The following is an 18,602-nucleotide window of genomic DNA, read 5'->3' as shown; positions in this document are numbered from 1 at the left end:
ACGGCCATCCGACTGTAGATGGGTGCATACCTGCTGTCGAGTGAATACTGAAATTGGACTTGCCGGCTGCGGAAGGACCTTAGCCGTGAACAGGCCGCAGAAACAAGGCCGACGGGGTTGGTCCTGCCAGGATTGTTCTCATCACAGCAAGACACGGAGCGAGACTCACCATTACACTCCTCGTAGGCATCTATGGCACTCACAGCTTCTGAACGCGGACTTCCGTTGTGACTGAGGTAGTAAGAACTTCCGGTGACAAGCAGACATCTGATGGCAAGAGAGATAAGAGCGTGTGGCTGTGTGGGATCGCCTGCCCCAGCAAGCGTCAATGTGGCCAGGTTATGGAATGCCGTGACAGGATTATAGTGACAATCGACAAAGCCGCCGCGCCCTCGGCATCGAGGTCAAGAAGCGGCAGGGTAATTAAAAACCACCATGAACGCATCAAGATAGTAGCAAAGGACAGACAGAGAATTACTCTGACAGGAAATGTCAAGAGATGCCTCGATTCTACAACTAGCATAACCACGAAATTATTCACACTATCTACCGCAATCCCAAGCTGTGTGACAGGGGGCCCCTTCACCAGTGTCATAGTACGTTGGTGCGGAAGGGACCCTCGAGAAAATTTGACCAAATGTATTGGTCGACACAGGAGACACGGGGGATCGGGCGGATACATAGGCGTGAAGGAAACTCATCGTCGTTGTCAGTCCATCTCCGGAATGCAAACCATAATCCTGGCATGCCCTGTGAGTGAATATGGAAGCCATGATGCTCACGAGCAAGAAGTTAGTCAAAGCCACTATGGAGAGATACGACGGGGTAGATACTCACAAGAGTTGTGGCGGGCTGTCCAAAAACCATTGGAAAGGACAGCCCTTGAACCCCCGGAGTCCAACAAGATAGGGCACATTCATCCTGGAGGTATTGTAATACCAGGAGCTGAGAGTAGAGAAGAGAGAGAGCCCAAGGAGTCCTAGAACTCGGAAAGATAGGCCACAGCATCCTGGAGGTATTGTAATACCAGGAGAACAGAAGAGAAAAGTTCCAAAAATTGTCGGGACAGACAGAACTTGGTTACAAAAATTGAGCCGATACACTTACATCACGCGCTCGATTTCACGTCGGGTGACTGAGAGCAGTGCGTCCACAATTGCGATTGCAAGCAACGCGATGAGGAAGACTGGGAGGTATATCGCAATTCGGAGTGTGACCTGGCCCTTGAGCCCCGAACTCTCCAACTCGTGTCCACTGGCATCCCGAAGGATGGCGATCCCGGCCCGCGTGAATCCGGCAATCCGGTTGTGGGCCGCGCCACGAAGGCGGGCTAAGAGGTAAAGAAAAGCGCTGTGAAGATAAGAATGCATCTCGAACGCTGATGATTAAAGATCGTAATAGATTGATGCGGATAGAGAAGAGGAAAAGAAAAGATGAGTGGCAACAGACGATTGTGGGATTAAATGGATGGGTCGAGGCATCTGGTGTGTTGGATCACCCATGTTGCTGCCTCTCCGATGAAATGCACAATTGAGGGCAGGTAACGGAGGGGAATTGAGCATGTACCGGCAAACGTCCCCTGCCGAGTTTGGAACATCGTGCCTCCTCAACGAGACTTTCAGCATCATTGCGAGTATTGCAATTGCCCAGTTTTCGAAATGTTCGTCGGTACATGTTCTGTCTGGAAGTCTTGGCCGTTGGCACACTTCCATCGGACATGGAGACTATGATCGTGGCTTCTTCATTGCCCATGGCCATAGCCAATAATTCCACCTGCCCCATAATGCATCAAAAAAGAGCAGCCTGCATCACTGACCTCGAGGTGAAGGAGGGCTTAGTCTTAGTCTATCCTTCCATCGAAAACTTCTTGCGTCACTGAGCGAGCTACGAGAGGTTATTCCCGCAGTAACAGCAATGTGCACCTCCCCAAAGCATTTGCTCTTTCACCTCCCCACATCACTTACCATTGGCACCTGACGAGAAGACTTCTATCACTCCTTCATATCTTGCGAAAGGTCAAACCTTGCCTTCCCGAACTGTCGACCAGGCTGGAAATGGAACGGCAGACGTGATTTCAACACTTGACCTTCGTAGAAGGAGGAAAGTTACTTCAGATACCTTACCGTAGACAAGAGCGGAGACAGCGCTCCTTCTCACTAAGCATCCTTCTATAATCCCCAATGCCTTCTTCGGCGATTACTAAGCGGGACATTAGCGGAGTCGCAAAGAAGCCAGAAGATGTGAGAAGACGTCAGAAGTAGCCAGCCTTGCTAGTAGTACATACAAAGAGCTCTCATGCTTTCCATTTCAGAAAACAGAATTCCACAGTACGGCCATGTTCTTCGGCAGTTTCTCGCGATGAGGCCTGACATCATGTCATCAGCGGCTGGACCACCTCTGATGAGTGATGCCCGGATCAGTGACCCCGTTGCGACCAGTGAACTCGCATGTAAGGCTTGACACGACTTGGGGCCCTAACAATCTGCTACCTGTGTGCACTGAAACAGTTGTTGTTATGTGAAATTCCCTTAGTCAACGTTATCCGCCGACTGTCCGACTCTCAGGTCCAATTATTCGTCTCCTGTGGTGACTCGCCAAATGACAACTTTTGAACTGGCGCCATCCTTCGAACGGCAAAGTGGACTGGCTAAGATGCCACGGTTGAGACCGAAACATGTGAGTGCTTCTACTATCATTGCGAAACTGGAAATTCTCTGTCTCATTAGCCTTGCAGTCTTGTTTTCAAGATATCGACATGAGACATCGCTCGAGGATTACGTGGGTCATCAACCTCCCACCCTGGTTCTCTGCATCGGCTCAATTCATGAGGGCAGTGAAATTTGCAAAACAGAGGCAAGCATAGGACTCATGTATTCAATTCCGATAATCATTCGCAAATTTGCATGTGCAATTACGATTATGAGGTTGCTAAGCGTCACTTTCGTTGCCAATATGTCATTACTGAGCCACAAGATTACATCCGATGTAAACAGGCTACAGCGCCGAGATCATGGCTTTATCTCGTATAATTCTTTGAATAAGATGACTACGAAGCCGTATGTAAGACCAAGAAGCTTAAGTAGACGATTCCGTGGATCAGTCCCCTCTCGACATCCGGCAACGGATTACATCCTGAGAGAGAAGATAGTTTCACAGCATTTTCACATAAGGTATTTAGACCAGATCAAGAGCATAGAAATACGTGAGCTCCACCATACAGAATAGAGAATGGTTTATAATTTATTCCAACCCATAGAATCATAGTACATCTGATATATACTAAGCTAAAGCAGCGCATGTATTCGAGGCGTCCATGGGGAAACAAAACTGGTGTCCATTGTAAGTAGGGAGTGGGTCAGTTACTACCACTGAAAGGGCTCCGTAAACGCAGTATCACGGCACAAGTGATGAACATATTCCAGCAGAGCTTGAATTTCTCAAAGGCATGTCCCATTTTAGTCTCCTGCCCCTTCTTAGAATCTTGGAAGTTCTGCAACGAAGCACATCCTGGCAACAATGATACCTGGAAAGGAATGGCCATGCTAGTGTCCCTTATGCGGGTTGAAATTTTTGTGGGATCGAAAGTCCATGTAGACTTCGTCTCGTCTGACTCCCTTCTTTAGAATAATGAAGAGCTGTCACTCGTGAAGGATCGAAGGATGGTTGGCATTCTTCTTTGCTCAAGGAACGAGAACTACTTCTAGTAACATATCGCCTTCCTGGGTATCTTCCGAATATCTGTTAGTAAATAGCCAATCGCTTGTGGATGACTGTTTAAAGGACGTAAACATACATTAAATCTTGTAGAGGCGAAGAGTACCTTGAATTGAGTCACGTTGCACAGGGAGGAACAAGAAGTCGATTGAGTTTCGTGACAGGAAAGAGCCTGGGAAAGTCCAATATATTTGTCAGTGAAAGCAGTCCATTAGTCATAGAAGCTAGGCTAAGCTTCTTAGCCATCCGTGGGTCAAAACTGCTCCTCGTCGATTCAGGTAAGTTCAGTGAGCAGATAGCATCAAAGGACTACCCAGCATGGCTATCTTAAGAAGTAGGGTCAATCCAATTCGTAGAAACGCATATCCTGCTGAGACAAGCGCTATGGGTGATACTTGACCCGTGGATACTGAGTAGGGAGATGGATGGTTTGCAGTCAGCGAAGCATGCTGCAGTCCGTGTGAGAGCCTTCGGAATGTTGTTTCCGTTTACTTCCCCAAAAAAAAAAAAAAAAAGGATGTTCATCAGTGCGACCACCTGGTTGTTCAACATAATTTCAAAGATTGAAGTCTCTCCTCCAGCCAGGCTTGTGGGCGTGGGCAAGGTTCGTACCGGATAATCCTACTAATTCAGTCGTCGTCACGCGAAAAGAAGGACGCGCTGGTGTGGACCTTCGACCTTGGATATCTCGTAAATAAAGGAACCGACAAGTTTCAGATGTCGCGAATATCGACAAGTCTTTTTGCTCGCCGCCGCAAAGGTAGAACTGATCTGACAACAGCTGTCGAGTGATAGGTAGCGTTGTCCATAAAGCATGCGAGTTGTTGGATGCGGAAATGATTTTCCACCGACGGCAACCGGACGCCTCTTCATATGAGAACGCGGATTGTCGATCGTTTGGTCCAGCTCTCTAATCTTGTGATCAGTCGGTCCTTCAGATCCTCATTCCTCTTTGGGGGTATTCCGCAAGGTGGAGCAGGTGATGTGCCGGATACCCGAGCGGCAGCCGTTGCGGCACAGTCGCGCACGGCAAAATCGCCATCCCGTCATCCAGATTCCGAATGGCGGAGACGTTACGCTACGCTCGAAGTGTGCCTTGAGTCCGAGATATGTCAAGCATTCAGACTTATCGATCCCATGGGTGATTGGATCCATGGCTTCCCCCCCAGACCTCGGCTTTGATCACACACCACCATGTCAAGTCTGCAATCATCTACAAACCCCTGCCTTGGCGGCGTGGTGCCAAGTAACCAACCAACACCAGCGCAGCATTTTGCTTATCCGCCGGCCGAGTCCCCGCAGTGCTAAGCTTTCCCGGCACTTATGTTTAGTCCGCGCGGATAGCGCCATACCTTAAGGCTACTCTTAAAAGGAAAGTGGTATTCGCAGGCGGATCCCTGGATACAACGGTCAACACCAACGGCTTTCACGATGGTTCCGGATAAGGGAGGAGCTCATTTGACGCCGGATGCACTTCGTTGCAACAGCGTGATTCTCCATCACGCTCTATGACTTGACCTCCATTTTCAAAAAGTTCCTCGGGAAACGCGGCATCGCGATATCTACTGACCTGCGAGAAGCAGAATAGCGGCTTCATTGCATCGGGAGGCCGGGACAATGGCGTAAGATGTTGACTGTCGGATGGCCGATGTCAATGTCAATTCAAACAAACATCACAAAGGATATAAAGATGGGCAAGATTCTCGGCCAAGAAGATAGATTCTAGAACAGCATCGCCAGCATCAATCCCAAGAAGCCCCTTGCCATCTCACCTTCGGTCTCATCCCATCAATCCTCATCTACCTCACCAGCCAAGATGAAGTTCTCCGCTTTCGTCCTCGCCGCCGCTGGCATTGTCGCCGCCGCTCCCGGCACTCAGCTCGTCCAGCGCAACTACTCTCCTCTCACCCCTCGCTCGTCGCGCTCCCGCTACAACTCTTCTCCCATCAAGAGACTCTCCACCGAGGCCGTCGAGACCCTTGAGAAGACCTCCGGCGTCAAGAACGTCGACTACTCCAGCAACTGGGCCGGTGCCGTCAAGATCGGAACCGGATACAACCACGTTACCGGTACCATCACCGTCCCCGAGGTCAGCGGCTCCAGCGGCGCCGCCGCCTCCGCCTGGGTCGGTATCGACGGCGACACTTGCCAGACCGCCATCCTCCAGACCGGTATCTCCTTCTACGCCGATGGCACCTTTGATGCCTGGTACGAGTGGATCCCCGACTACGCCTACAGCTTCTCCGGCTTCTCCGTCTCCGTCGGTGACCAGATTAAGATGACCGTCGACGCCTCCTCCAAGACCAAGGGTGTTGCCACTCTTCAGAACCTCACCACCGGCAAGACCGTCACCCACACCTTCACCAGCACCCCCTCCACCCTCTGCGAGACCAACGCCGAGTGGATCGTCGAGGCCTTCGAGGAGAACGGCAGCCAGGTCACCCTCGCTGACTTCGGCACCGTCGTCTTCACCGGGGCCGCCGCCTCCGGCTCCAGCGGCTCCACCACCCCTGCCGGAGCTGATATCATTGATATCTCCCCCAACAGCGGCCGCACCATCGAGGCCTCTGCCTCCGTCAGCGGCAGCACCGTCACCGTCAAGTACGTCGGTTAAATATTTGCTCAACTGAGTACTTATCACGATTAAACGACTACCACCTTGCTTTAAGGTGGTCTCATACAGGGTGGGATCCTGTAATCATGGGGTTGCGGGGAGTGGCGAGGGGTAGATGCTTGGTTGTTCCTATTCTGAGTCGAATGGAAGCATTCCGCTCCTTTTTGGCGATTGATGGTTGACATGGTGTTATGACGCGGCCTTTTGGCCATTCATCTTGTGCATATTGGATAGCTTCCATAGTAAATGACAGAACATATTCTGCATTTGTCTTCTCCTTCGCGCCATGCATTGAATCTGACATTAGAGAACTTATCTCTGGTTGGTCTGGTAATTCATTTCCTTAGAGCTATATCTCCTCAAGACTTATGCTATAGCGACAGTGATATGAAGACTGGTTAGATCCTTCCGGCAGTTTTTTCGAGGGATGCGTACCCCAGAGATCTCGGGAAATCCTACTTGGTTCGCTCAGGCACGGCATTAACAAGGTTGAGATAAAGTTCTGACGCCGCCATGTACCAACGAACCTTACCTAGTAGTTAGGAGAGGCCAAATCAGATCACGTTTACTTTCCGGGTCCGCCCAATAGTCACAACCTACAAGGATGGAAGGATGGATGAGACGGAGATTCAACAATGCCAATTTCGATGCTTGGCTCGCGATGATGTGGGTTAAGACTTCAAGTGTGATTGGTAATATGTACATGAATAATCTAACGGATGCTTCGAAACCTCATCTTACAACCCACCACTTCATCCTTACGTCTTTGACATCTCAGAGTCACAATCTCTGTGGGCACGTACTTTTGACGAGAGTGCAAGAGTTACGGGGCCTAATAAGGCCACTGGAAAGTGGTAGAAATGTTGACAGACCAAGGTGCGCCAGCAGACAACGAGTCCACGCGGCGAAGCATAAACTCGCTGTGTCTGAATGCCACGCTGGGTGCATACTGGGGCACCATGTGGCCACTGATCTTGGCAGTGGAATGGGTAAAGCCGCGCTCAGTGTGAACGGACCCTTGAACATTGGCACCGGCCCAGCTCGGAACGTTCTCGTCGACGTTGTTAACTGTAGGGATGAGGAGATCCTCTGAGGGCTGCTTCTGGAATCCCTGCTGGCCGTTCCACTTGACGTACTGGATAGCGAGGGTGGTGACGTTGGGCTTGATAACGTAGTCCGCCAGACCAGAGCCGACGTGAACGTTGTTCGTGCGCTCTACGAGAGTTTGGAACTTCTCCTCATGCTCAGTGCCGTTGTAGTTGTCATTGTAGTCGACGAAGACGGGGTCCTGGCACTCGCTCCACGTAGGGTAGTCCACGGGAACGTGGATCGCCTTCCTGACTTCGGGCCTGTTGAAGTATAAGGTGGTGTTGGGAGGGCTGTACATGATGGATGGGAAGCCCAGAACGTCCCAGAGAACGGGGCACGTATCGAGGATGTGGTATCCGTTGAAGCAAGGGTTGATGATTGTTGAGATCGCGTCAAAGTGAGCAATGATATCGCACTCCTCCTTGACGTTTGCCGCTGGCCAGGGACGCGCAGGCGGGGGATAGGCCAAGTGCTTGTTGAAGTACGCGTCCAATTGACAGTTCTTGGCGTCTTGCTCGATCTGCTTGTCGGCACCGCTGGGAAGCGCAAAGACGTTCTTCCAATAGCGATAGAATGATGGGAAGGCGGCGTGGTCGAAGTTCATCGCGTCATCGTAAGGCATGACTGGGTCGTAGTAGACCGCGCCTTTGACGTCGAAGTAGGTGGTGTCGTTCTTGTCGAGCATGGCGGCCCCGACATAGGGCACGTAGATTCCGGCGTAACTTTCGCCGGCAATGTAAATCTTCTTGCCCTGCAGGTCAAAAGTCTTGACAAAGTTCTTCCAGAAGCTGACAAACTGGTCTGCTGTCTCGGCGTTGTCTGTGGCAGTGACATTACCGCTGCTGAATCCTGTGCCGATGGGGTACTCGACCCTTCCAAATCGTTAGTATTAGTACGGTCCTCTTGTGCATTAGCACTTCGAGATTTCTCACCATATCACGTTGGCCAGCTTATGCCAAGACCAAGCATTGGCGACAGGCTTGATGGTGCCATATTGCCACAAGAACGGGCCGTTCTCTTGAAGAAAGCCTGCCAATCTTTAGTAACTCATCATGAAAGGGTTACAGGATTGAGCTTCGCTGACCTTCCATAGAGGAGCATCCCGGGCCACCATTGAACCAGATGATGACATCGTCCTTACCAGCAGGGTTCTCGGTGGGGAAGAACCAGAAGAAGTTCTTCTGCTGTTCACTCTCCGGCTTGGAAGCATCGACGGGAATAAGACCGGCATAGCTCTCGCCAACATCGAAGTCAACGTCCGGGATTCCCGTTCCGTCAACGTAGAAAGCTGAAGTTTCGATGTCAGAGAAGTGGGCAGATTGAAGAGTAAAAAACATTGCCTACCACTGGTCTTGTTGTTGAAGTACTGCAAGGTGCTGCTGCGACGCATAATCGCCCGCGGCGGAGCTTGCACCTCAGCATGGCCAGGAGCGACACGACGGAGCGGACTCCGGTGTGACTTGGGCGGCACGTAGGCAGAGATCAGCGGCAAGTTGAGCACAGCCGTCAGACCGGCGATGAGACTTGAGGTGCGCATCTTGAAGGTATGTCGTCGTCTCTTGCCAAGATGTCAAGCTCCAGAGCCTCAAAGTGACCCTGCAGAGCCAAGAAGAGGCCAAGAGATGCAAAGGAACATGGCATCGCTATTTACATGTCGGTAGGCAGGAGTCCAGCGGGTATGGTGGCAAGTCGGGCGCCGGCCAGTTGGGACGGACAAATAATACGAGATTTGTGCATATTACGGTGGGTAGCGACTTGCCCCAAGGAGGCATGTCGATTGCTATGGCGCTTTCCCCTACTATAATTTTCTATTGCTCATTTTGATCTTCACTCTGCGCGCCGTCTCCCGTTAGCCACTGCATGAGGGACGGTTTGATTCATGTACAAATCAGGCAGGTCAAATGAGATAATCTGGGGCAACCAACTGATAAGAAAGCAAAGTGCCGACATAGCCGGTGTCGGGGTGGAGAAAATTGAGATTGATGTCACCGTCTTTGGTTCAATTAGCAAAAGCTTGTTTTGTTATCCCACGACCAACCACGGACGTTGTACGGCTGTTCCCGTCGATGCACTGTCACCGTCAACGGCCGTCATACTTATCAAGTCTAGCGTCCAAGAAAAAAGTTGATGTGTAGTCCGATTCGAAAATAAAATCATCAGCTCTTCTTCACAATCAACAGCTATCATACCAACGCGATGGTCACAAGTTCAGCATGATCAAACCACGTTTGGTCAATGACCTGTCCGACCCCAAGCCTCTTGAACCGTCTATCTGATCCGTCGCCGGGATCTGACTTTATTTCTGCCAGAAACATCACGTTGAAGCCGCCAGGCTTTTCGTTGAATTTGTTGGTCGAAATCTCAGCAAGACAGAATGGCTCAGCCGGCCACTCGTTCAAGTCGAAGACCACCCACCCACCAGGCGCCATATCTCTTCCAGAAAACAACTTGGTATTGTGCGTCACGAAACCGCCGTACGTGATGGACCCTTTGGGATAAAATTCCATGAAATAGTAGTCATCCCCAGATCGAGTGGATGGGTCTCCTTCTTGTCGCGCCTCCCACTTCTTCAACCGAGCCGAAAACCTCCACGAAGATACAGAATCCTTTGTCTGCACGCGGTTCAGTTGTTGAATGCAACTTTTCGCCGCCCGAGCTGGTGCGAGGAAGGATATCGCTCCAATGGTAGATGTCCAGGACCAATGGGGTTGATCTCGAAGAGCGAGCGGACGAGCCAATGTCGATTTCGCGAACCAGAGCAGTTGAGTGAGTACGCAATGCGCATGGAACTCTTCGTTGAGTTGTGAGTCATCGTGGAATACTCCAGAGGTGTAGTCCTCGGCAATCCCTTTGCCGACCTCAGTAGCCAAGCCCAAGATTGCGACAGGCTTGTCCGACTCGTATGTGAGGCTTCGTGCAGCGTAGGTGGACACCAGATCGCACCAGTCTGCATAGAAACCTAAGATCTCCTCGTTGTCTACGTACGAGCCATTTTTCGGTTTCCCTTCCTTGGCTTGTCGATATCGCCTGGCGCTGTCAAAGAGCCTCTGCTCATCCCCCGATGTCTCATTCTCACCATCCTCGCATTTGAGCAAAGTGCGACACGCCCAGACCATTCGTGCTTTTGTATAATGTATAACACGAGGGGAGAGCATCCATTCTTGAGTAATCCATGCCCGACTGCCGAGCGGGGTTTCGCTGACCGTGGTATCCAGTGCGTCAGGAAACAAAGTTGCCGACATATATTCTCTTTGATCCGGGTCTCCGTAGGGAAGACGGACGGCTGGTTGCAGTGGAGGACGTGGAACGAAGCAACCCTCGGATCCGTTTTTGGCACTCGACGCGGCGACAGTGATTTCGGCATCTTTGTAGATGCGCCCCATCTGAACTGACTCCTTGCGCCAGTCATCAGCGTCATCCTGCACGATGCATAGACTATCGATCCAGAGGTAACGTAAGCTGAGAAACCGTACGATCTTGATGGCATCTTGGAAGGTCTTGGGCAGACTGGAGAACTGAACAACCACACAATGCTGGGCCAGGTTGTGAGATGTTGTTGTCAATATTCTTTCCTTTCCCCAGCAATGGCTCAGAGCGGCATAGGGGGCATTGATCCCTTTAGTTACCAGAAGCTTCGGCTCTCCTGATCCATCAGCCGGACCAATGTCAAGGACTCTAGTAGGCAGTGCTGGCACAATGCTTGAGTGGCTGTTTGCCAAGGAGTCTTCTGGCCTAGTAAATGTCTCGTTGCAATCCACGTGATTGGTTTTGCAAGTGTTGTACCAACGCTGTACAAGCCCAAAAGCCTCACTGGAGCCTGAAGGTGTCAATAGCCTCGTGCCGATAACGTCTTGGTTGCGAGCGGGTGCGCTATCTGTAAAATGAACATCTTAGCCTACCTTGGCGGCTATGGACCTGTTTGTCTGTTGGAGCTCTTACCAGGATCCGAGAATAGACTCATCTTCACTAGATCATAATCGTACTCGATGTCTGGGATATGCACATTGATGCCGAACAACATTGGAGCCTGCACACGGGCTCCATGGTCGTCCTTTGCCGTATCTTAACCATCGCCGACTCCAAACAAGTACAGAGGTTCAGGCTTCGTGTTCGTGCGAAGTTGTTCGTCTGTGATCCATCGCGAGACGTATGAGTCTGCAAAAATCGCACGCCTTGGCCGAGTCAATGAGGTCGTGTGCACTGGCGATATGTCGATATCCATCAGGCCGAGCCAAGACTTGCGGGGCAATGCCCTTGCAAGCTGGGCAGAGAGATACCATGGTTGCAATTATCGAACCCAACCGAAGATTGAACACACCTTGGTGATGGAGTTTGCAATGTTCGGAGGGAACGACTTAGCACTAAACAGTATGTCTTCAACATTGTCTCGAGGAAATGGTGAAAGCGATTGCGCGATATTCCGCAACTGCTACAACTGTTCAAATATCCGCCAGCCATTCAATGCCACTGTTTCATGCATGTCATTTTAGCCAAGCTGGAACGCTGTTGGCTAGATATCGCCAAAAAAAAATGGTCAGTAAAGTGGAGCCACGATGAGACCAGTCCCCTCTGCCTCCTCTTGCTGTGATTTAAGAATCACTTCTGTCTTTTTGGTCATGCGCTGTTTGTCAAACCTTACATACATTCCATGTATCCCAATTCTTTTTGCCAAAGTGTAAGTTGGCTGCAACATTCCGCACGTCAGATTTGAGGCTTGATAAATTCATATCAAATCATCGGGTTCAGGCGAAGACATCAGAATGATGGACGACCCATGGGTTGACGCAAAGATCATACTTAGCGTGCCAGAGTCGAGGGAATTGTGATTATCTAGACGCTCCTTGGCAACCTCAGCAGCCCGAACCGCAGCCTCGATTCGAATCGTTAGTGGAGCAGTCCGAGAATTCCATGCCCATTGAAAAGCTCCTCTAGATTTCTCCAAATCCGTGGCGTCACCAGCGTGGAAACTTCGCGCGTGGAGCACATCCCCCAAGCTGAATTCCAAGCCGAATTTCAAGTATCCTCTCTCGGGGAGAGTGTCTGGGAGACCACCTTGAAGGACGTCTCCGAGAACATCAAAAGCCTCGTCCAAATTGGCAGCCTCGCCATATTGGTTGTAGTTTTCTTCCCGCATATTCGAAAGAACGTTCGCCAATGCCGCGCGCATTCCCATTTCATCGCCGTCCACCTCCTTAGCCGCTTGTCTACTGAGGTCGATTGCTTGTTTAATATCCTCTGGATTCTTCGAACCCATGCTGAATCGTATACCCAGAAACTGGCTGGGTTCCCTAAGCTAATTAGTCCGTTCCGGATAATTTGAACGCACCAGGTGTAAAGCTTGTTGCCCATAATCAACGGCATCATCGAGATTGCTGAGTATGCCGGTGTACTGCGCTCGCTCAGCAAGCCTATTTTCTAGATTGTACAGCTGAACAGGTCTATCAAAATCATCATTGCTCATCAACTGCAGTGCACTTTTCGTGTATGAAATGCTTGCATTGAGGTCGTCCACATCGCCTTGTTGCTCGGAACGTATGCCCAGCAAGGTTGCCAGGTAGCTTGTACCGACCACATAGTCCATCTGGTTGTTTGGGATCAGTGGCACAGTGTCAGTGAGAACGCCGACTGCACGATCCAGATCCTCAATGTTCGCTGTTTGCTCGAACCGCCTCCCCATAATTCTTGTTAGAGTGTTGGAACCGACTGCCACACCTTGAGCACGCGAGACGGCGAGCTGACGCAAAATCAGGGCAGTGTAACGCCAGTCCTTGGGTATCCTCTCCACTGCATCTTCACCTACGCTGATGGCCCGATTGATATCCGGCTTGTCTCTCGTGCAGTCGCACCGGTTTTGTAACATTGTGTTTAGGTTAGCTAAAGCAAAGATCCGCTGCTCCGTTCCTGGGCGCGGGGCTGGGACGTCTTCTTCGGCAAGTTGCACGGTCCTGTTCAAGTCATTCACGTTTCCGTCGGATCCCATCATCGAGAATCATTGATAGAATGCGACGGAGAGGTCGTCTAACAAAGTCGCACGGAACGCATGCTTTTCTGGCACGACCGATGAAACCTGTTCGTTCCACTCGATAATGAGATTGACGTCTTGAAGCGATCCCGTGAAAATACTATGGAGCTGTTCCAAAGCTCTCTGGGCAGCGTTTATGGCTTTTGCAAGTGCTTGCTTTGCACCAAGATCATCTGGATGTTGGAAGAGTACCTCCGCAGGCTGGCGGATGGCTTCGACAATGTCCGCAAAGTCCCCCATCGGTTCTTGATCGGTCTAATCGACTATCAGACAAATGCAACAAGAGAAGCGATTCAAGAGGAAGTCGATGTAGGTGTTGGACAAGATAAGATCAGATCCAGCTGTACATCGAACGAGCGTCGCAATCTTTGTGCAGGACGTTCAATACTAAGATTGGCAGCTTCAGAGGTTAACATTAGATTATTATAACCGTACAACGCATGCTTTCAGCCAAGCAAGAGCGGGGGCTATATGATGTTGTTTTGGACGCCATGGTAAGAAGGGAGCAGCTTTCCTTACGGCTGACCTCCCGAATGATATGTGGCGTTCTTTTTGTCACTTTATTGGACGCCGTGGCGGCAGGGGTGTAGCAGTCCTTGTGACTGAACTCCTAAACGGTACATTGTGTGGAAAGCCGCAGGCCTACTTTCGGTACATACATCAGCAGAGCAACCGTAGGCTGGGTACCAGAGTCAAGAGTTGATTGTCCTGCTGCGTAAGTGGTATGGAAGGTGAAGAATGGGTAGAAGCCCAAGACTTTTCCAGAATGTGTACTAGGTCAATGGGGGGAGGGTCTAGGGGACTACACCACCTTCTAAATTCATATCTTCTGCAGACTGCTTACATTTCAACGCTTCCAAATAACACAAGATACTGAGACAATCCTTACAAATTGTGTCATAGGCTACTGCGCGTTTGGGGTGTCTACAGGCATCACTAAGTCACCCCAAACGGATTCTCAAGCCTCGAGGCTGGATGCTGATGGAAAAGATATCTTTGAGGGCCATTTGTAAGCCCACTGAGTGAATGACTCGCTAGTCCTTGGGTTATTTCTTTATAGATTCTCAGAGAAAGGGGCTCGGCAAATAATCACTAATCTCTTGTAATAATTCGCACGACGCTCTAAATGACGTGGTTTATAAGCAAGTAATGACGGGTATCCTTGCTTTGAGGAACTACATCGTGTATTTAAAGCAACAGGCTGCTAAGAAAGACTGGTTCATCCCAAGTCTCTCATCAGTCGATCAGTTCCTCAAATCCTCGTCTCAAGCTCTCTGCTAGTGTCTCAAAACTCATGATGCATTCTTTTATCTTCTCTGGGCTGGCTTTGGCTGCTACTTTAGTACGGCCCGTATACTCCATAGACCTTCCCAACTACACCGGATTAAAGACAACCCAAAATGGCAGCGTTCTCACGGTGACTTTTCACAACCCGTCGTCACCTATCAACTTGTGGAACCTGGATACACAGGATGACTTGACCGATCTGGTTTCTCGCCTCCAAGGTAACAACGAAACCAAGGTCGTAATTTTCAACAGCGATGTTCCTAGGTTCTTCATGGCACATCTAGATCTCTCCCTGCCTGAGTTGGCGGATCGTAAGTGCGCCCTCGAAACAAACCTGAACTCTCTATTAGCTTTGTGGCACAATCACTGACATCTTGAAGCTGCATTTGGTCAAGAATTTGGAGCTCTCATCTACAACGTTTCTCAGTTGCATCAAGTCACCATCGGGGCTGTAGAAGGCCGCGCCCGCGGTGCCGGCAACGAGTTCCTCGTTTCTCTCGACATGCGGTTCGCCACAAAGGGCGAGAGCCTCTTCGGTCAACCTGAAGTCGGAAGCGGCCTCTTCCCTGGTGGGGGCGGCAGCCAGTTTCTCCCGGGCCTCATCGGCAGAGGGCGCGCCATGGAATACGTCCTGAGCTCCAACGACATCAATGCAGAAGACGCCGCGCAGATTGGCTGGATCAACAAGGCATTCGACACCTCCGGTGAAATGTACGGCTACATCGACAAGCTCGCACAGCGCTTCAGTTGGTTCCCTCTCTCAGCTCTCAGCGGTGGCAAGAAGACGATCAACAGAGCTTCGGCGCCGTCGCTTGAGCAGGTCATTGAGGATACCAAGGACTTCTTCCAGCAACAACTTGATCCGGAAGCGCAGGCTATTGCCAAGCGGTCGGCGTTGCTGTCTCGCAATGTCTCAGCCGTGGACTTGGAGCTGAACTTGCCTGAGACGATTGCCCGTCTTTATACCTAAGGGGGAAAATCAGTTTGAACGGACTGTGTTGTGAAAAACGTTTGGGACTTCGCCTTCCTCAGCGGCGTAGTTGATATCTCAGTTGCGGAAATTTCTTCCTTTACCTTAGTTCAACTTGGAAAGATTGGAGTATTGGTACATAGGTAGTTCATCAAAGTAAGCCGATGCTAAGTCTTCATCTCCATCACCTTGAAGTAATCCGTAAAACTTTATCGTCATCTCATTCTCGAAATCATCTCGTGCTTTGAATAAAATAACGTTAATACCGAGCCTCCATGATTTTAATTGTCGTAATTTGATACTTTGGATACCGAACGTTAGCCCATTGGGATTGTTAATAGTACCTCAAGTTGGGATTGTCGTTACCGTGCAAAAATCCCAATAGAATTGCGTATCGGAATATTTGTCACCAAAATCACAACTCAAAGACACTTCTAGGTCAACAAAGTAGATACGATCCTGCTCTGAGGGTTGAGGGGACAACCATTGGGCTCTTTTGGCCAATGGGCACGCAGGTATCGATTGGCTTGAACAGAGCTTTGTCCTGGTGTAACGCGCGCGACCAACTCGGGCTCTACGACTAATACCTCCGACTCAGCTGCAGTCAGCGTCAGCTGAAAATGATTAGTGAACGCGTCGTGTTGGGGTGATAGAGTCGGACCAATGCAAGTTCCGCTTCCGCATTCGTGTATCGCCGGGGGCGCATGCCAAACCAAAATAAGTCGCAATTTCGCAAATACTTTTCATTCATTTTGAGAAGACAAATCTTGGTCAATTGTCTTAATTTGTGGACTAGTAGTCGGATTGGTCAGCGAGTTTTCAACTCGGCGCCAGCTTTCCAAGCTCTTCGATCACCGCACAGCCGCAGCCATGAACGATAAAGCAAAAACAAAGTCTCCGAGACAAGCCGTCATATGAACCAATCAGTTGGTATTGGCCGCGGCTTTGAGATTTTGCCAATCAGTATAATATGACCCATTGGCTCTGCTGACCGTCGCTGAGCCCTCGAGATTTACAGCATCACATTGGCTTCTAAGATACCCCTTCACCTCGTTTTACCCATTCGAAGCATCATCGAATCAACATACCCAACTTAGTCAGTACCACGTAACAACGCGCCCATTTCATCCATTCACTTTTCCGTGAAGTCGTTCCCGTCGAAAACTCTACTTCACACCACGACGTTACCATGACATTTTCCCCAGAGAAGGACATACCAGACCTGGCCGGCAAGGTCATCATCGTCACAGGTGGCAGCAGCGGTCTGGGGAAAGAAAGTGTTATTCAGCTAGCAAAGCATAACCCCGCGGCAATCTACCTCACGGCTAGGACAGAAGCCCGTGGTAATGCCGCCATCAAGGAGGTGGAGCAAGCCGTGCCGGCAGCCAAGAACAAGATCAAGTACCTCGAGTTAGACTTAGGCTCCTTCGCCTCGATCAAGAAGTCCACCGACACCTTCCTCACCTCATCCGACCGTCTCGACATCCTGATGAACAACGCTGGTTTGATGGCTACGCCACCAGGCCTAACAAAGGATGGATACGAAGTTCAGTTTGGATCAAATTACATGGGTCCGGCTCTGTTCACCAAGTTGCTGCTTCCGATCCTCAACAAGACGGCCGAACAGCCCGGTTCAGATGTCCGCGTCGTCAACTTGAGCTCCGAACTCTTCAAACAAGCGCCTTCGGAGGGAATTCTCCTCTCAAAGTGCAAGACCCCGCTCGACGACATCTCCAGTCTGACTCGCTATGGCCAGTCCAAGCTCGCTGACTACTACCACACCCGCACGCTGAGCCAGCTATACCCCTCCATTAAGTTCGTCGCAGTCCACCCTGGAGTCGTCAACACCGGTCTCTTTGACGACTTCAGAAAGAGAAGGCCCTGGGTCGGCGGAATGATTAGCGTACTTGGGTCGATCTTCCTGACCGACGTCCACGCGGGCGCGCGAGCTCAGCTTTGGGCCAGCACGGCTGCGAGTGCCAATGTGAAAAGTGGTGGCTTCTACAATCCGAAGTTCAAGGAGTATAAGGAGGCGAACTTGTACGATGATAAGGCGGCCCAGGAGTTGTGGGATTGGACCGAGAAGGAGCTTGAGGGTCATTGATCTCGTTCATCTGAACTTTTGAGCATAGGTTCCTTTGACATTTCAGCCAGGCGACGGACTGTTTAAGAAAAGGAAAGCAACCCATGTTACGTTTCTATCCCATGAATTGCTATAAAGCGACGGTGAATGTTTGAATACTTTGAGAAGGGATCACAATTGATCACAAATTAACATAATCTTATTTCCCTTGTATTCGCCTATGAAAGATTCCTGGGAAGATGAATGATCTGAACTGATGAGTATCATTCTCCGTTTTCAAGGCTCCATCTGGATTATGTTGATGAGATTCCGATATGCTCTTATTTGATTTGACCAGATTTTGTACAAACAGTGAAAAACATCACCCCTCAACTGTGATATGTGTTCAATGCTACCAGTAATGATCCATACTACCTTGTTTCATCATCGAGAGCATGACACAACTTTCTTGACACTCTTACCACAAGCAGCTGGCCGAGGGAGTCGAGTATGCCTCGAAGCTTTTCAGCCACGCAATGCTCAAATGTGGCGGACCGAGGCGCTGCAAAACTACTGTTTAGATGAGTGGCTGGAGTGACCATGCGCCGCATGTTTGTGGCTGTGCCAAACACTGAGCAGAATTGTTCCTCGGTTTCGGCCTCAGATGCGATAGTGTCTTGTTGGCCCAACCTTGTCAAGTTACATGTGACTTGGCTAGGAATTGAATATTCTTCAAGGTAGCTGGTCTGACAGTCACACCTTCTTGAGAGCTGCAATAAATCCGTCAAGTCGCGGGTAAGTCGCGAGGAGCAACAATGTGGCGCACGCAGCCCCTCAACTGTTG

At 50.3% G+C, this 18,602-nt stretch overlaps 6 protein-coding genes across 6 annotated transcripts; 3 read left to right on the top strand and 3 right to left on the bottom strand.

Moving 5' to 3' along the window:
* Nucleotides 1–5,407: 5,407 nt before the first annotated feature.
* On the top strand, nucleotides 5,408–6,584 carry BDZ83DRAFT_621435 (peptidase A4 family protein). The gene has a single exon (XM_060508264.1). It carries the CDS (start codon nucleotides 5,531–5,533, stop codon nucleotides 6,326–6,328), a length of 798 nt encoding a protein of 265 aa, XP_060364875.1. The 5' UTR covers nucleotides 5,408–5,530; the 3' UTR covers nucleotides 6,329–6,584.
* A 409-nt stretch (nucleotides 6,585–6,993) lies between these two features.
* BDZ83DRAFT_699398 (Alpha/Beta hydrolase protein) lies at nucleotides 6,994–9,008 on the bottom strand. Its single transcript, XM_060511410.1, has 4 exons — nucleotides 8,762–9,008; nucleotides 8,502–8,705; nucleotides 8,350–8,446; nucleotides 6,994–8,289 (listed from the first exon to the last, which is right to left on the bottom strand). The coding sequence occupies exons 1-4, from the start codon at nucleotides 8,952–8,954 to the stop codon at nucleotides 7,161–7,163; spliced, it is 1,623 nt and encodes a 540-aa protein (XP_060364874.1). The 5' UTR covers nucleotides 8,955–9,008; the 3' UTR covers nucleotides 6,994–7,160.
* Nucleotides 9,009–9,455: 447 nt separating this feature from the next.
* BDZ83DRAFT_621433 (uncharacterized protein) lies at nucleotides 9,456–11,375 on the bottom strand. Its single transcript, XM_060508263.1, has 2 exons — nucleotides 10,633–11,375; nucleotides 9,456–10,582 (listed from the first exon to the last, which is right to left on the bottom strand). The coding sequence occupies exons 1-2, from the start codon at nucleotides 10,902–10,904 to the stop codon at nucleotides 9,601–9,603; spliced, it is 1,254 nt and encodes a 417-aa protein (XP_060364873.1). The 5' UTR covers nucleotides 10,905–11,375; the 3' UTR covers nucleotides 9,456–9,600.
* A 765-nt stretch (nucleotides 11,376–12,140) lies between these two features.
* BDZ83DRAFT_752204 (uncharacterized protein) lies at nucleotides 12,141–13,277 on the bottom strand (the record flags this gene model as incomplete). Its single annotated transcript, XM_060514163.1, has 2 exons — nucleotides 12,141–12,692; nucleotides 12,744–13,277. The coding sequence occupies 2 exons, from the start codon at nucleotides 13,275–13,277 to the stop codon at nucleotides 12,141–12,143; spliced, it is 1,086 nt and encodes a 361-aa protein (XP_060364872.1).
* Nucleotides 13,278–14,570: 1,293 nt separating this feature from the next.
* On the top strand, nucleotides 14,571–15,696 carry BDZ83DRAFT_741097 (ClpP/crotonase-like domain-containing protein; the record flags this gene model as incomplete). Its single annotated transcript, XM_060513082.1, has 2 exons — nucleotides 14,571–14,982; nucleotides 15,154–15,696. Exons 1-2 carry the CDS (start codon nucleotides 14,734–14,736, stop codon nucleotides 15,694–15,696), a joined length of 792 nt encoding a protein of 263 aa, XP_060364871.1. The 5' UTR covers nucleotides 14,571–14,733.
* A 760-nt stretch (nucleotides 15,697–16,456) lies between these two features.
* On the top strand, nucleotides 16,457–17,952 carry BDZ83DRAFT_621430 (uncharacterized protein). The gene is made up of 2 exons (XM_060508262.1): nucleotides 16,457–17,810; nucleotides 17,860–17,952. Exon 1 carries the CDS (start codon nucleotides 16,886–16,888, stop codon nucleotides 17,798–17,800), a length of 915 nt encoding a protein of 304 aa, XP_060364870.1. The 5' UTR covers nucleotides 16,457–16,885; the 3' UTR covers nucleotides 17,801–17,810; nucleotides 17,860–17,952.
* The last annotated feature ends 650 nt before the right edge of the window (nucleotides 17,953–18,602 follow it).

This window comes from Colletotrichum acutatum (assembly GCF_030867785.1).
Source record: "Colletotrichum acutatum strain CBS 112980 chromosome Unknown BDZ83scaffold_47, whole genome shotgun sequence".
NCBI lineage: Eukaryota > Fungi > Ascomycota > Sordariomycetes > Glomerellales > Glomerellaceae > Colletotrichum > Colletotrichum acutatum.
The sequence above is the reverse complement of the archived record's forward strand: the minus strand, read 5'-3'. Positions and strand labels throughout refer to the sequence as shown.

Excerpts from the sequence above, each read along its gene's own strand:
- BDZ83DRAFT_621433 (XM_060508263.1), bottom strand. The coding sequence starts at position 10,904 with ATGCCATCAAGATCGTACGGTTTCTCAGCTTACGTTACCTCTGGATCG. Across the intron at positions 10,583-10,632 it reads CAACTTTGTTTCCTGACGCA|TCAAGAATGGATGCTCTCCC; the intron begins CTGGATACCACG and ends GGCATGGATTAC.
- BDZ83DRAFT_699398 (XM_060511410.1), bottom strand. The coding sequence starts at position 8,954 with ATGCGCACCTCAAGTCTCATCGCCGGTCTGACGGCTGTGCTCAACTTG. Across the intron at positions 8,706-8,761 it reads CTTCAACAACAAGACCAGTG|CTTTCTACGTTGACGGAACG; the intron begins GTAGGCAATGTT and ends TCGAAACTTCAG. Across the intron at positions 8,447-8,501 it reads GGGATGCTCCTCTATGGAAG|GCTTTCTTCAAGAGAACGGC; the intron begins GTCAGCGAAGCT and ends AAAGATTGGCAG.
- BDZ83DRAFT_621430 (XM_060508262.1), top strand. The coding sequence starts at position 16,886 with ATGACATTTTCCCCAGAGAAGGACATACCAGACCTGGCCGGCAAGGTC.
- BDZ83DRAFT_621435 (XM_060508264.1), top strand. The coding sequence starts at position 5,531 with ATGAAGTTCTCCGCTTTCGTCCTCGCCGCCGCTGGCATTGTCGCCGCC.